This window comes from Carassius auratus, chromosome 7 (assembly GCF_003368295.1).
Source record: "Carassius auratus strain Wakin chromosome 7, ASM336829v1, whole genome shotgun sequence".
Classification (NCBI taxonomy): domain Eukaryota; kingdom Metazoa; phylum Chordata; class Actinopteri; order Cypriniformes; family Cyprinidae; genus Carassius; species Carassius auratus.
This window is the reverse complement of record NC_039249.1, coordinates 22,775,441-22,792,571: the sequence shown is the minus strand read 5'-3', so window position 1 is coordinate 22,792,571 and position 17,131 is coordinate 22,775,441. Positions and strand designations below refer to the sequence as shown.

The window sequence follows — 17,131 nt, the reverse complement described above, 5'->3', positions numbered from 1 at the left end:
TCGGTAACACTTGTGTAGTAACAAATTCTCACTATTAACTAGTTGCTTAATAGCATGCCTATTATTTACATATTGTCTGTTTATAAGTACATATTCTGTGTGACTATATTCTACATCCATAATCCTACCTTTACCTAAACTTAATAACTACCTTGCTAACTATTTATAAGCAGCAAATTAGGAGTTTATTGAGGCTAAAGTCATAATTAATGGTTTGTTAACAGCGAGAATTGATCCTTAAAATAAAGTTTTACCAATAACTCATGCAATTGGAGAAAATGACATTAATGGATTAAAAAAGTATTACTTAAATCTCCAGATACAAATTAAGCCTTGCATTTTAGTATATGTTACTGCGGGCATGTTTAGCAGAGTATTCATGTCCGTTTCAATGTGTTTATATGTTGTGTGTGTGTGGTGGTATTTTGGGCTTCAGGCTGAGATGTCTGACAGTTTCTCAGTTGGGGGGAGACATAGACCTAACAGCCTCAGGATGAACTATTACTGCGAACAGTGCAGTCCTGCTGGAAGGGAACCTTGTTACATCTCAAGCAAAACCTCAGCACATCTTATTCAGTGCTGACTTTACTATTACACACCTATTACGCTGTAGTCACAGTACGACTCGCAAGACAATGTATAATTGCATTTGACAATGCTCGTAGTCTAAAATTGCTGGTTAAAACCTCACCATACATCATACGTCTCCGTTTTGCTCGTAGTGTTATTGAAAAGACGAAAGCAGATGCTGTGATTTACTCTTCTGCTTAATGAATGTAAAGATGGAAATAAAGATGTTTTGTTCATCCAAATAGTCATATTTTATTGATAATTTTGTGTTTCCAGTTTGACAATTTCATGTTTAAAATATTAATTTCTTGTAACATGCATTTTACAGCATTTTGTGAACAGACTTGTATTTTTAATCACAGTGGTCCACTCACACAACGTGTGTAATGGATGCAATGGACAGGAGCTAAATCTTTCCACACTGAAACTTCAGGATCTGCTTGGAGTTAATGGGGATTTTCTGGTATCGAGCGTATGTATGGCCAATGGCCGGTTGGTTGCAAATGAATTTGTTGTGCAAGTGTAATTGTCATTAAAACGAATGACTGCCCCATGAATTCTCAATACGGCTACCATTTACTTACGCTCTGTCTCTTTTCCACCTTCTGTCTTGTGCCGATTTTTTTCTTAAACTCATTATTAAATGCACAGACCACTCTGTTGCACTTTATTTTACAGTGCATATACTTACATGTACTTACAGTGCACTACAGTGTATTAAGCTGAGAAAGCATGGGTAATAGGAGGTACATGAGTGCTGCATGAGGGTGAGAACTTCCTCACACAGATTTCCGTCGAGTTTAAGCTGGTAATGCAAATTCGGCATGTTGACCAAAAGAAAGCTGCTTGGTTTGAAAGATATTTCTGTGTGAGTGGTACTTCATGCTTCGCTATACTATTGATAATGGACAGTAAACACTTTTCCTTATAACATTTTAATTGTACAAGTGTGTGTTCTCAGTTCCAGAATTGTACCTTAAAATAAAGTGAGACTTTGTATTATATTATAATATGGTGATGCTTAAATTTAAAATTAAGATTATTGGTTAAATACTAATACTGATCATTTAACTGTTATAAATAACGTAAGTATTGCCATAACATACTTTTTATATCAGTGCTGCACTAACACAGAAAAGTATAGGAAAAAAATACCATGGCATAGTGATGGTATGAGAAGGTGATTTATACATACATGTACAGCAAAATGGAAAAGAGCTCTAAAAAAAACGAATATTTAATATTTTAGGAGGACCAATTCAAGACTAACAATTTCTGCTCCACAGCATTATTGAATGTTTTCTCCAATTAAATGCCATTTCAAGGAGCCTTGCAATTACTCTTTTCCCCATCAATAAAGCTACTGACATGAAAGCGTTTCTAATGTGAAAAGATCTGTCATAAAGTCATGTTAGCACATCCACGGTATGAGGCTTAATGACAATAGGAATGTCTCCTGCTAATGGCATCCTGGTCTGCACTCATTCCAGACATCTGAGAGGTATACAGTTGGGCTAATGTATTGTAAAATAGCACCTCTTTGGTGTAATAGCCTCAAACACAAGCTTACGTGCATGACGATATGAATATCTCTTCACAAACCCAAAATATCTCCACTCATATGCTTTGAAAAATCTTTTTGAATTACAAAATGTGTTTTTTTGTAAATGCATGCCTGTGTGGATGTACAATTTTTGTATTTCGAAATTGAAGGACAGCTGTTCGGAGATAATTAGAAGGGTAACTGAAGAATGTTGGGTCTTTCTCTAATTTAAGACACCATTGGCTGTGGAGATCAAAGGAAACGGGCATGATGGGAAGTCTGTGGAGGATACTGAGCACTGGCAGCCTGTCAGACTAACTCCCGTTCTGGTCACGTCCCACCCATAGGATACTACAGCACTGTCTGTCTAGAAAATACATTGACATTATCTTCTCTGTTAATGTAGTCCTTAAATATTTAAAGGCGCTATAAACGAATCATTATATCAGTCGACTCTGATGCCCTGGGTTTCAATTAAATTGACTGGCACTGGTCTGACTAGTCTCTTAGCCATGCAGTTCCTGCAGGCATGTTGGTAGATATGAAGCTGACTCAGCGCCATTTGGAAAGTAATTAATGGTGTAGTATGGATAAGAAATTTATAGCTGGAAAAAGGGAAATGCAGAAAAATGGAGACTATGGAAATGTGCATTCAATGGAAATCAAGGATATGTCCTAATTCCATTCAGAATGTATTTTCTTTTACAGTGGTTACAGCTCTTGGGGGTCATTATCGGTGTAATATGGGATGCCATTCTCTCAGACACACACAGACAAAAAACATGGTTTTATGTGCATTTCAAAGCATGATCCGTCTGTGTCAGGGCACATTCTCTGCTTCCCCGTCTTCAGATGCCAGGACTCTTTCTCTCTTTCTCTAATCACATGGCTGAGGAGGAAAAAACTGGAGCATGCTCCCTCCTGTGGCTTAATTAGTTTTTAAGTTGAGGAAGCAGGTTGAGCAGGGTGTGTGTGTGTGAATGCATGTGTGTGTGTGTGGGTATGTGTATGTGTGTGTGTTATATAAAAGGCTCGTAATTAAAGAGGAGATGTGCAGTTCTTCAGGACCTCTGGGAAAGGTCTGCATGATGGCTGAATTGCAGACAAACACACTGTAATGTTGCTGTAAATTACAAATGGCCATATATTGCGAGTAATATTGGAATAGTGCTGGCGTTTCAAGATTATGTGCAGTGTTTGCCAAATTTTGCTCAGGCAGTGAAAGTGTGAAAATGCACATTTGTAAGGTAGGTTCCCTTATAATAAAGTAAATGTGGTGGTACCATGGTACAGTGGCAATGTGTACTATTATACTACTATACCAAAGTATTCATTTAGAGTAAATTTACATGCTTCTTCATTTCAAAGAGTATTCAATATATTTTTGTGATGGCAAAGTTGAATTTTCAGTAGCTCCAGTCTTCAGACATCATAATGTAGCTGATATGGTGCTGCAAAAATTATTAAAATCTATTTTAAAACAGCTTTGCAGCTTAATATTTCTGTGAAAGCTGGAAACATTTTTCAGGATGCTTGGCTGAAAATTATTAGACATTTAGGCTATTTGAAAATAGATGAATAAGAGCATATTTTCCAAAAAGTAGAAAAATATTCAATAAACTGATGATTTATCTGTGCAGTCATGACAATCTTTTTAGTGTCCTAAAAATACATATTTTGGTGCATAACATTATTGCTAAGACTCTCTGCTGCACCATGCTTTCTTTGAAAACTTTAATTGAATTTTTTTTTTTTTTTTTTAGATATATTCAAGGAATGATGTGTGCCCAAAAATCAGTGTGGTTCTTGGCCACTTGTATTTTTGATATTCTGTCATATTCAGTTATTCAAATGAGAAAAATCTTTGCTGTTTGTTTACTCAGGGTCCCCTTCACATCTTAGATGCATCTCACACTAACTTCCCCCATTCGGTCTCTCTCACTTTCTTTTCTCTTCCCCAGGGGACTTGTCCTGCTTTCTAGTCCTTCCCCTTTCCATTCATCATCTGCTGTGTGATAGGGGGAGTGAACCTCTTTTAATTAGCTGATTAATAATGAATGGGGCCACTCAGTGTCTCCCGTTGCCCCGGTGTGGTGCTGCTGTGTTGGGGAAGATGAAGCGGATGCATGTCTTCATCAGACGTCCTCTAACAGGCGGATGTCAGACTTCTATATTTTCTTTGAAATATAATGTAGCCAATTTTTTTCTTAAAAAGATAAGTGATCGGCTTTTTAAAAACAATCCATTTTGATATAAATATTCACTTGATCTGCAGTAATATAAGAATGCAAAATTTAGTTTGATTTATTTAGCAACATGTTTTTTCTCGTCAAGTCCTCCGTCATGTTTCACTGACTATAACTTTTCTGTTGCTCTATTACACATAGGCTACAGGAGACTGATTCCTGTTATCATTGAGAGTTTTGTGATTCTAAAATCCTGAAAACAGGCTCGTCATCATTTTCCAAAATTACTGTGACATTGCTTGTAATGGTCATTATATAAATATATACAGCAATGGTCATTTTGTGTCATTGCAGTTAAAAAGAGCATAAAGTAGTCCTTACTACTCAAGAGGGCGTTAACTCACCAAACCTGTATCTTTCTTACGTAGAAACATAATAGAAGATATTTGTGGAATCATGGTAACCAAACAACTTTGATGATCATTGATTTTGATTGGATGAACAAAAAACATTGAGACATTTCTCAAAGTATATTAATTTGTGTTCCACTAAATAAAGGTTTGGAATGACATGAGTGAGTAAATGATGACAGAGCTTTCATTCCAGACTGATCTATTCTGAACCGCCTCAAATGAATGAGTCAGTGAGTAGAATTCGAGAATCAAATTAGTCTGAATGAATCATTGTCAGGGAATAACTGTGTTCTGTAAAATAAAGCAATAATAAAACTTCAGAAAGCTAATTTATAATGCACAGGGAAAAAGGACCAATACATTTTTCAGTTTTTCTTCTTTCCTGTTCCACATCAACAAGGAAATTGAACTTGGGTGACTTGAAGAACTTGACGATCATGAAACTTTCAGTTTATTTATCAGACCGGAGGCCACACTCATCTTAAAACAGCACTCAGGGTCTTGCTCTGTCAGCATTCATTGACATTTCTCTAGAAAGTCTATCCTTAATAAGAACAGACATCGCTACTTGAGAGAGAGACTTTGTTCTGACTATTTTTTCCGCCACTATGTCTGTCCCCTCGCTCTCACCCTGCTCGTCTTTTCTTACTCCATGTCTCTCAGTCTCTTTCTTTTTCATTCCACTCTTTGTTTTAAGTGACTCTTTATTTGACTCCCCCAGTGAGCTGTGAGAATCACAGAGAACCCCCAGAACACAGAGGTATTAACTCTGTAACCTCCCTAACCTTGTGCCCTTACACTCCTGCTGAACTAATCTACTGCCACCCACTCACACACTCACATATACACATCCCAGAGGGACGGGCAGAAGGTTAAGAATAGCAGAAAAATAAGACACCGGTGTGTGAACAGAAGATAAGTGTATGAGAGAGGGCTGGTCTTGATGTATGCCTGTCTGTTTTTGCCGTCTCGGTGGAATACTCGATACGTGAATGTGCTGCGTAACAGGCTGCTCTGTCCTCATCTTTGCCCACGTGCGCGATGCTATGTGAATACTCATGAGTCTAGAAGGCATGTCTATAGTCTCCTCTAATCTTTACCTCTTTCATTTCTCGGTCTGTGTTCTGGTACCAGAGCGCACTTTTGCAGGCCTGAATGATAAATGGTGCAAGAGAGGAGGAAAGCAGAGGTCCTGTCACTGGTCTGATGGGGTTTGTAATGCTGGCCTGATGCCCAGGCGCAGATCTGAGACTGCAGCAATAAAATATGCTGCTGCAACTGCTGCACAGCATCTGATGGGCTGCTTACATTGAAGGGGTTTTTCAAGTGCATATATAGAGTGATATACAGTAGTGCTGTTTTTGAAAGATTAATATCCAAACTAGTGAGCGGGTGGAACCTTTTAATCTTACACACAAGTACTGTGGCAGATACAGATTAACGTTAGTGTTTTAAATACATGAAATATTGTAAAAAAATGAACAAATCAACAGTATTTTTACAGAATTTATTCATCTAGATTAATGCTAATTTCTTTAAAAAAATTATAAATACTAATATATACTACTACTACCACTGATAATAATACTAATTATTATTGTTTACTGTTAATTGTAATATTTAGCAAATATTAAATTTAACATCCATTTTACATCCTGCAAAATGTGATGCCACTTTTAAAACTATTTTTCTTTTATTTTTCATAAAAATAAAAATAAAAGATTTCAATATCTATCTTTTATTGGTTTTGGCCTTAATTTGTTTGCCTCAGTTCATTTCTGATAAATTACCATACGTTTAGAATAATACTGTACATGCAGTAAACATGTTGTTCATTATTACCTAAAGCATTGACTAATCTAAATAATTTCAACCCTATTGAAAAGCATTCCCACTTTTTATTTACATTGTTCTTAATTCACTCCTTAAAACATTTTCAGGACAGATTTAAACCTATTTGCATGATAAATGCATTAACTAAATTAAATGTAAAACACAAATATTTATTGCTCTTCATCCTCTTCTGCTGAAGTGATCCTGATCGCAGTGTCCTAAATCTTATCTGGGAAGTAACAAAGACAGTTAATCAATAGCTCATTGGCTGTAACAGCTTCAGTGGGGTGACATGATTGGATGAGGTCGAGGGAGGAGGAGTGAAAGCGAGCTGTCATAACAGTAAATAAGAAAGAGGAGCAGTGTGGGTAAATAGCTCTTCAGCGGGAATAAGTGAATGACACTAATAACCCTCTCGCAGTCCTCAATCACCAGACACAAATGCGCATAATTATTTTAATGGTATTTCGCATGCTGTAAAAGACGGCTGCATCAGTAAAAAGTAATTAGTATACGGTACATAAAAAAATATATATATATGTATATTTTGGAAGTCTTCACTATAAAGGGATAGTTCTCCCAAAAAGTAGAATTCTGCCAAAATATTTTCAAATGTTTGTTTATTTATTTACGCCAATCCAGCGTCTATGGCTGTATTCATGGCAAGAACCAGTTAATCAATACACAAGTCGATCCATACACACACGTCCAGGGACAATTTAGAATGTTCAATTAACCTAACTTGCTTGTCTTTGGGCTGTGGGCCAGAAACCAGAGCACCCAGCGTAAACCCACTCAGACACAGGGAGAACATGCAAACTCCACAAAGAAAGGCCTCCTGTCCTTCAGGGCTAGAACCAAAGACTTTCTTGCTGTGAGACAACAGTGCTAACCACCGAGCCACTGTGCCACCCACGAATCTCAAATGTCTGTTATTGTCAATCAGTAGGGCCAATGACTTTCATTTTTATGGACAAAACATTCAAAAATCTTTTGTGTTCTCTAGGAGAATTTCGTACAGGTTTGGAGTGACATGATGATAATAAATGATAACAGAATTTCCATTTTTGGGTGAACTATCCTTTTCATGACGTACATTGATTTTTGAATGCATAACAGATGCTAGTTCTTGTAGCACTGTGATCATGGAATAATCAGGGGCAGTATTGTTTTCATTGCAGTGCCCTTTCTATTATAACTGGACCATGGCTTTCTCCTTAACCTTTCTCCTCTATTGTCTTTATCCAGACCATACAGAATCACTGTGGATGCTGCTTTATCTGTAATGAATGAAGAGGAGAGGGGATCAAAAGGAAGAAAGCGAGATGGGCGGGAGTGTGAGAGAGCAAGCAGATGATGTGTTGAGAGGCAGAAATCCCCACGCATGACTGTTAATATACAGTAGGCAGTGGGGTAATGAGCGAGCCGTCACCGAAGCAGCACTTGAATTAGCCAGCGCTTGAGAGAGATTTCAACAGCCTCCTACAATGGTGACCGGTATAATGCAACCCCCCCAAACCCTCCCTTCTACCCCCAAAGCACTTTTGCATTGCGTTCCATGTGCTTCTGGTAGGCCACTGGCAACTTAACAATTGGGTTTTGGGATTTGGCATTGGGTTTTGCTCTTAGATTTGATTAGATTGGATTAAGGACAGGATCAACATAACATTTTTTGTCCATTGTTTCATGTGTCAGTACCTCCTGTCCAGTTCTCTGGGAAGTGTTGGTCACTTTCACAGCCCACCAGGAGGCAGCACTAACAGCTTAGCCTTTGAGGATTTATTTGGCTCCCCTTGGCTTTCATTAAGAGCAATAAACACATGTTTAATGCTGTTGGCACACAGCCCTTTTATTTGAATCGGACCCAAGATACTCATGGAGCATGTGCTTCAGGGAGGGGCAGCTGGAGACATGTCTGCTGTCCAATCCTTCCTCCTTCCAGGGATCCTGTGTACAAGCTATGGGACTGGTTTTGGACATGGGCCCGAAAATAAGTCGATATTGATTTATTTTTGGCCTGTAGGGGAGAAAATGGAAATGCTTGACAGAATATTGAGTGACTGTCTACTAATCATTTTTGTGTAGTACTATGACAGTCCCATTCACCTCTGCACTTTCTACCTCACAGTCCCATTTAGCATCTGTACTTCTCATTTTATCAAAAATATTTACATAACCATCGAATAGTGCGAGGGTTGGCAACCAACACTGGCACGAGGGAGGGTTATCACTGGTATGTGGACAATAAAGAGAAAAGTGCATGTTTTTCATTTGGATTTTCAAGTTGATCTACATTTTGAGATAATCATGACTTGTAGTCGCACAGCCTGTTTTTTACATTAGGAGCTATATATACTATTAACCTACAGGTGCACATCTCTGACACAAGCCCAAAGTATTCTTCAGTTTTGACATGAAAGCTTAGCTTGTGTGTACAGTTGAACACATAGCCTTTCGAAGTATACTTTAATTGTGGTCACCTACACATTGTTTTTTCAATTCTCTAAAAATGGGCCGCACCATAACCTTGCATCTTTTTCCTTAAGAAAATGAGCGGTTAGTTGAGATTTACTGTGGTAATCAACATTATTCCACTAATGCTGTTTATTGAGCTTAACTTGTATTGAACCCAGACGCTTTTGCTACTGAAACTAAAACCCTTGCAAACCCTTTCTCTCTATTGTAGTTCTCTTCTGATTAACCAAACTATGTTGTATTTTTAGCAGGGTTAAAGTTGCTTGTAGTGTTTATATTTTGTAGGCAGCTTTGGTTAATTTTTCTGCTAATTGAATCAGTGTTTGTGTGCAGATACTGTTGACATTCACTTTATTTTGCCCCTTCACCACCTTCACGGTGGGTCGACATTCGGGTCATAATCGCTCCCGGCTGCTCAGAGTACAGCATGACGGACGCGATTGAGAGGGAATTGGCTTCAGCGTCTCTGCCTGAGGGGACTCCTTTTGAATCCTATGTGTTTACAATTAGCAGATGGCGTCTCAGATTGTTTCGGTGACGCTTGATAAATGCAACAATCTACATGATATGCTTACAAAGAAGAGTCACATAGGAGAAAAAGAGCGATCCCTTGCTTATTGAATCCCTCATGGTAATGGTTCCCTTGTGTTTCATGGAACTGCACATATCCCAAATGGACTACTATTTAAAGTAACGTTACACTTCTGCTATAACCATTTGATTTCCATACTTTATGTATATATGATTCATATTCAGATTTTAGGATCATTAATCATGCTTTTGACAGGCACAGATGGCACACTGTGAAATTTCCAAATGGCTTCTCTCTAAAAGGCAGTCACCTGGAAAACACACACACACATTCATGTTTTAATGGTGTTGGAGACTTTCCATTGACTTCTGTTGTTTTATACTGAGGAAATAAATGATGTTATATATATTTTAGCCATTACGCTATAAGATATTTTGATGAATAATATTTTAAAAGAGCGGCCGGCATTTATTTAAAATACATACCATATGTAATTCACAACAAATGAAACAGAGAGGCGCTCAAAAGTTTTATGCGAAGTGTGTGGTGTTACATTTACTCTGCTGTGTGTATCTAAGCAACAGAGATACTCGTTTCATATGTAATGCAAAATTGCTCCCTGCTGGCAGCATTCTGCTTTTTCAGGGCCAAACAATTTTACAAATTTCATTTTACCTTTACCACAACAAATCTATATAGATGAAACTCTCATGTCCTTCCCAGGTGTGACAGTGAGGAGTATTACTTCATTTTCTTCCTCCAATCACTTGTAGGAATCTTTGCACAGTAATTTACAGTTGTGGCCAAGCTAAGGTTAAACTAAATTTCATAGGTGTCTGTTAGCAGGTTCCAGGTGATAAGTGCTCTAAAAAATGAGACCTATGGACGATCTGAACCGCTGGAATCCGCATGAACAATTAGTGATTTGAAATGCAAAGCGACTCATTTATCTCCAGCCAGCTGCTCAGTGGAGCCTCAGTGGCAAAAGCTAAGAACAGCCTTTGAATAAAAGTGCTTGTAGTTTCAAGACAGAGGTGAGAGCAGTGGTGAAAGTTTGGGTGGTGATCTCAAGACCACCTTTTCACCCCAGGCAGAAGCTATAAAAGCACTAATTAAAGGATTTTTAAAGTGCAAACAGTGACTGAGATGAGGAAAATAAAATAAGCATAAAAGACGATGCCTGACTCCCAGGGTTTATAAGCTTCTGGCTGTTATAAGAGCAGTTTGTGTTCTTGTTTTCAGTGGTTAGCGCTCATCACCGCTGAAGACACTCCTGCTGACCTGCTCTAAACAGCCTGTCAGAGAACACAAGCGCTCATCGGATCCCTGCGGTTCACACCTGCCCTGCATCACTGTCAGACACTTTTGACTGGCTGTGTTTGGAGTCGGTACTCATTGGGTGAACGGGGATGTGGAGTGTCAGAAGTTTTAAATATTAGCATTATCTTATCTCATCTAATGGCTGCCAATCTGTATTCATTACGTCACTTCATGGACATCAGATCAGTTATTTGTAGAGCTGCAAAACGATTAATCGCGATGAATCACATTCAAAATAAAAGTTTACATTTACACACTATGTATGTGTGTGTGTACTGTGCATATTTATTAAGTATATATAAATACACACACATATTTGTGGATATTTTAAACATATTCGTCTGTATATATTTGTCTTGTGTATAATTTGTATTATATATAAATATACAAAAATTATATATAAATCTAACATATTTTTCCTTAATATATACAGTACATGTACAGTATATGTGTGTATTTATATATACATAATAAATATACTTGGTACACACACATATACTATGTAAACAGAAACTTTTGAATGTAATTGTTTTGCTAGTTATTTGTATAATTTAATGAAGTATATTAGTATAAATTATAATAATTAAACATGATCATTTGCAGTTTTCATAAATTGCCTGTGTAATGTTTCGATTCATGTTCTCAAAGACAACGTCTTGGGCTCGATTCCCAGGAAATGCAACTATTTATTTGCAATAAATTTACTTAAAGTACTTAAATGTAAATGTTTTTAGTCATTGTTGGCAGCATTGATTATAAATGTCTAAAAACCATTTAAAAACTATTTCAATAGTACACTGAGTTTATTTTTCAGTCTGTACCATTTTTTGGTATACGTTGTGGTCTAGTTGTTCTTCTTGTTTTCTTTTTATCGCTGAACAATTTTAATGATCCAGTGAACTTGTAAATACCACTGTCAGTTCTGGGTTTTTGTAGGTCAGTGAAAAAATGCATGGAACAGTAATATAATATTGAATATGACTCACTGGTCTCTTGGTATCTCTTTTGTGTTGAGAACAAGTTCCAAATAACCAAATAAACCAAACTGAACATCGGTGGATGTATATGAAGAGTATATGCATTTTCTTGTTCACTAGAATGGATTAATATAAAATAGATGAGATTGTGTGGATTTAGTGCCCACTTTAAATAACTAATAATGTTCTTATGCATGTTAAAATAATATTGGTGACTGTAGGTCATTGTTGTTTTTCTTGCATCAACAGTCAACTTACAAATTGTTGACAAAGTATAACTTAACATTCAGGTTGACTTTTACCAGCCACTTACATACAGTACATAATACCTGAATCAGCAACGTGCATAATAAATAAGCATAAGTAACCTTTTCCATTCAGCCTTTAAAACAGACTCCATTTGTTTCAGTCATTGTATAATTATGGAGTTTTTCTGCTGGAGCCCTGATGCTGCTGCATTAATCAAAAATAGATCTGAGTGGGACTACAGGGCCTTGGCAAGAGCCATGGATTTCTGCTGGGTGCTTAACTTTACTGCCAAATCTCATGCTACATGCTCTTTGATAAGAAAAGAAAATAGTCCTGGAAAAATAAGTGGATTTCAAGGCCTAACATGGAATACATTTTTTTGTAGTAGAGACACACAGTAGTTAATAAGAAACTTCTATGAAACTTTCTATGGTTTGACGTGGGCATTATAGCGAAGGCAGGGCTTATGTGAAAAATAGAAATAAGGCCCTTGTCTGTGTGTACAGCAGAGAAGATCTGACACAGAGTGGTGGTTGATGGGAGAAGGTCTGATGATTACTGATGCATGTTATTGCTGAAGGTCGCCAGCAGGCATTTCACTCTAACTGATGAACTTCCACTTATTGATCTGTTGAGGCCCTGCGGTGGGAAGATGAGGGAAGCCTCTGAGGACACATGCTGAGCCTCTGGGGATGCAGTTCCACTGTGCAACCATGAGGACATGATGTCATGCTGCTCCGTGCATGCTAGCGAATCAAAGCTGTGCTCTTTCAATTTACTGCTATGTAAGGAGTACATGTAAATAGAAAGGGAAGATAGAGGATGAAATGAAATTACTTACTGCCAGTTTCTCCAGATCTATACTCTGGACTTTCTTGAATATATTGTAGAATTCACGGAGTATGTCAACTTTTAATTTAATTGGTGACATTTAAGGTAAAGATGCTGTAAATGTAAAGGTTATTTTTTGGAATCTTTGATTACATGGAGAACCATGGAAGCTTTTAAATGCACATAATGTTCTTTATAGTTTCTTCTGGTTATTTAATGTTCTTCAGGCTAAGAAGAACAATTTTTATTTTAAGAACTGCTCCTGTAAGGTTATTTTGGTTTTGCTGCAAAAACCCTCTATTGAAACCAGTATTATTATTAAAGAGTAAATTACTGTTGCTTATATATGAATAAACCCTTTAATTCTAAGAAAGTGCTGAGTTCAATTACCACTTAAACTCAATCAACTCTGTATCTTACAGGTTGTTGTTATTTTTTGTAACACAAGTTTCTACTTTTCCCATTGCTTTCAGACATTTTATTCACACATGCCTCCTTTGCAGCTTAGTAACCTAACATCTTTTTTTTTTTGTGTGTGTCAAGTGTTAGTTGAGAAACATCTTATAGGCGAGTGTTGTTTTTCTCAGCAAATGATAAGAACACTGCCTGTTTACTTGCTTGAGAGACTCGAATGTTGTTGACTCATCCATGTTTATGTCTTTTTTTTGCAAAGAACTCACGCTAACCTAACTTGAGCCTAGCTTTGATTAGTTGTGCTCTTGTAGGTTTCCATGGTTTCCTTTGCAAACGAGAGCTTTTTGCTTTAATGATTAGAAAAATGTATGATTTTTAAGGGAATTCGTAGAAATTTGAAGTGTCTTTTGACATGAGAGCTTCAGCATTTTCAGATGAAATCATTTTGACTAATAATTGGCAACCCAGAAAGAAGTGAACACAAATTTGTTTCCACTGATCCTGTCTGAACCAGTTTGCTTGTGTAATCTACATAAAGAATACAGCATGCAGTTGCCTCCAACAAAAACAATATTTTAATGTAAATTATATTAGTCAACTTTAATAATCGCAATGACAATATCAAGGGAAGTAACCAACATTGTGGACGCTAGTGTAAAAGCATCCCATTCCGGTGACCAGTAACCACCTTTACATCAGGTTTGACATTAACCATCAGGATTCTGTGTTTCTTTCTAAGTGTTTAGGCAAAAACATGATCTAGTTGTATGCAGGCATTTGTCTTCCTAGAAAGTTCTCTTGGTGACTCACCTCACAATTGCATTAGTTGCTGTATGGCATTTTACACATGTCTCTGTGTGTTCATCTCAGCGCAAGGCAATTACGCCAAGATGAAATATTCATTGGGTCCCCGGATACTCTCTTCTGTGCCCTCGAGTCCGGCATGAGGCTATAGATTGCATCTGCGTTTTGTCCTCTCCTGTGATACAACATCAATGACATGTCATGAAAGTGGCGCGAGATGCCATTCAGGCTTTAACGACATACATATAAAAGAGATCCAGGGACCTTTCAGGTCTTTATTTCCCCTTTGCCCCCTGGGTAAACCTTCAGGGAAATCAACAGTTTGATATGCAGAGGCATGCTGAAAAGTGTATGGAGGTAATAAAGGCATGCATAGACGTGGCATTTAGCCAAATATGCTTGCTGATATATATACGTGCCCGTGTCAGCCTTTGAGCCTAGTGACAGTCTTTTATCATTGATATGACAAAAAATCATCGAGGGGGAACCAACGCTGATCTGGCCTTGTTTGTGTTTATGTATGTTCTCTGACATTTACTTTGCCACGTGAAAAGTGCCCCTGGGTGTCACATTATGGATACCGGGGGGCTTTAGTGGGAGAATTCTCATTTTGCTGAAATGAAACTCACGCTGGGACCAGCCTTTTATCATCTAAGTGCTTTTTGGTTGATGTACTTTTTATGCTTGCTGACAGAATTTCTTTTCTCTCTTCTCTCTTCTTTCCTTTCGCTCCAGGCCTCGTGAAGCTGGGAATCCACTGTGTCACATGTCAGAAAGTTGCCATCAAAATTGTAAACCGGGAGAAACTCAGCGAGTCTGTGTTGATGAAGGTAAGATTGGGCTGTTCTCTCAGTGTACTGCATGAGATGACTAAAGTAAAGCAGTCTGTTGCTCTGCACTGAACTGAAAGATGTGTATATGGCTGTTCGTACCAATTCTGTCAGTTACATTTACACTGTAGTGAATGAGTTTGAATAGTTAAATATATTTAGATTACTCACAACACTTATTCTATATGTTTATGTTTGTCAGCTCCTTCTGGAAGGGAAAGTTAGCATGATTTCTGTTCTAATTATGTCGTGGTTCTTGCTATAGCAATAAAACATGAAAGAGTCTTTTGAGTATGAACACAGCTGTCACTGTGCTGCTGAACTGCTGTTAGGGTATTGTTTGAGTACATGAAAGGATTACCTACAATTATTTCACCCATCTTCAGTAGTTGCACACAGCAGCACACTACCACTATTCGACTGGACATTGATTAGTAGGAGTTCAGATAAGGTTATCTCTAATTGTTCATTATCCGGTATAAATCATGCACAATGAGTGTTACTGTCATCTCTCCATCTCTGATCCTCTAATTGGGGATGTATTTTGCTGAAATTGACACGTTTGTCCCATCATACACAGCTCATGATATGGAAAGTTCCTTCTATAACGTTCCATGTTTGTTGAATGTCAAATGTTGGGGAGAAATTCATAAGAAAAGAATCATAAAATGTGGGTTGTTTACACTATTAACAAATGTAATATAATTTGTGACATGGAAAATGTTTACATTGAAACATCCGTGCTGATTGGCTCAAGTTTTAGAACATTACTCATGAGAAATCTTTTAACAAGTAAATTTTACAGCTGTAATGCGGTGAATTTGTGAACAATGTGCAGAGGTGGATAGAATACCCAAAAACTGTACTCAAGTAAAAGTACTTCTAGAAATATTTACTCAAGTAAAAGTAAAAGTACTAGTCTTGAATAGTTACTTGAGTAAGAGTAAATCGTATAAAAAATCTACTCAAGTAGTTAGTTACTAGTTACTTTGGGTCACATATACTGAGCCTATTTTTATTTAGATATATAAATAAAATGTATGTAATGTATATGTGTGTGTGTGTGTGTGTGTGTAAATGTATAGATTTCATCAGCCTTTACTCCAATTAATTTAATTTATTATAAAACCCTGTTTACTTAAGTAACAGATATAGGTGTCATGCCATAACATATTTTTAATACGACTGACTTTAATTAAATGTGAATTTAACATTGAAAGTTAATGTGATATAAATATTGCTACTAATCTTTCATTGTTCAGAAAGAGAGCAAATAACATTTACATTATTAAAGATCATTTTCACTGGCAGTCTAGAGTTCAGTCACTCTCAGAAACTCCCATTAAAATCGCTGAAACTGTTAACACTGTGAAATCAACATATTAATTTTAGATTCGTACACACATCTGCACTTTGTTGTTTCTGATGAGAGAATTCGCCAGAAAGAGGTATTCAGTCAGTGAGCGAGTAAAGGAAGCACCGGCATTTTAGCGATGACTCATCGGAACACCTCTGATTGGCCAATGCTTTAATAAGCTCAACAGAACCGTGTGTGATTGGTTATAATGCGCAGCGCTGTAGAAACGCATCTATCTCTGGCTCAGCGCCAGCAAGCGATCACAGATCTGAATTTAGCAACTGATGATATGACTTGCTGAACGTACTCGCACCGGTGTGATTGTATTAAAATTAATAAAATCTTAATCGGCTATTTTTTGTCTTTTGGAAGCTGCATTCAACTTGACTCCCCTCTGTTATAAGCCACACACGTACAACAAACTAATATCACAGTGGTACCGTGTACTGTAATCGTATGTAAGGTAAGGTAAGTTATTACCTGATAAACAGTAGACAGCACACGCGTTCATCTAATAAGGATCTCCATCGCAAGCAAATAATAGCCTTTGCAGATTTGCTTTCAATTTAGTGCAGTTCCATAGCCCCGTTTACAACACTGCTGATATTTTAAACGTTACAACTCTGAGTGAAGTGAACTGCTTCAGACGCTCAGTGTTGGAGGCAGGGAACTGAACGACTCATTCAAACTGATATATGAACCAATTCACCCGTTTGCCAATTGGTTTGATCAAGTCTTTGACCAGAATTGACTCAAAAGAATGAATCATTTGTGAATGGGCATCGTTCATTGCCCAA

General features: G+C 37.3%; 1 protein-coding gene across 5 annotated transcripts in view; it reads left to right on the top strand.

Annotated features, from left to right (window-relative positions):
* Nucleotides 1-17,131, top strand: part of brsk2b (BR serine/threonine kinase 2b) — a 121,539-nt gene that overhangs the window by 48,424 nt on the left and 55,984 nt on the right. For all 5 annotated transcript variants that reach the window (XM_026267958.1, XM_026267963.1, XM_026267960.1 and 2 more), the window contains exon 2: nt 14,883-14,977. In XM_026267958.1, coding sequence (XP_026123743.1) covers nt 14,883-14,977 — 95 coding nt within the window. The remainder of the gene's footprint in view (nt 1-14,882; nt 14,978-17,131) is intronic.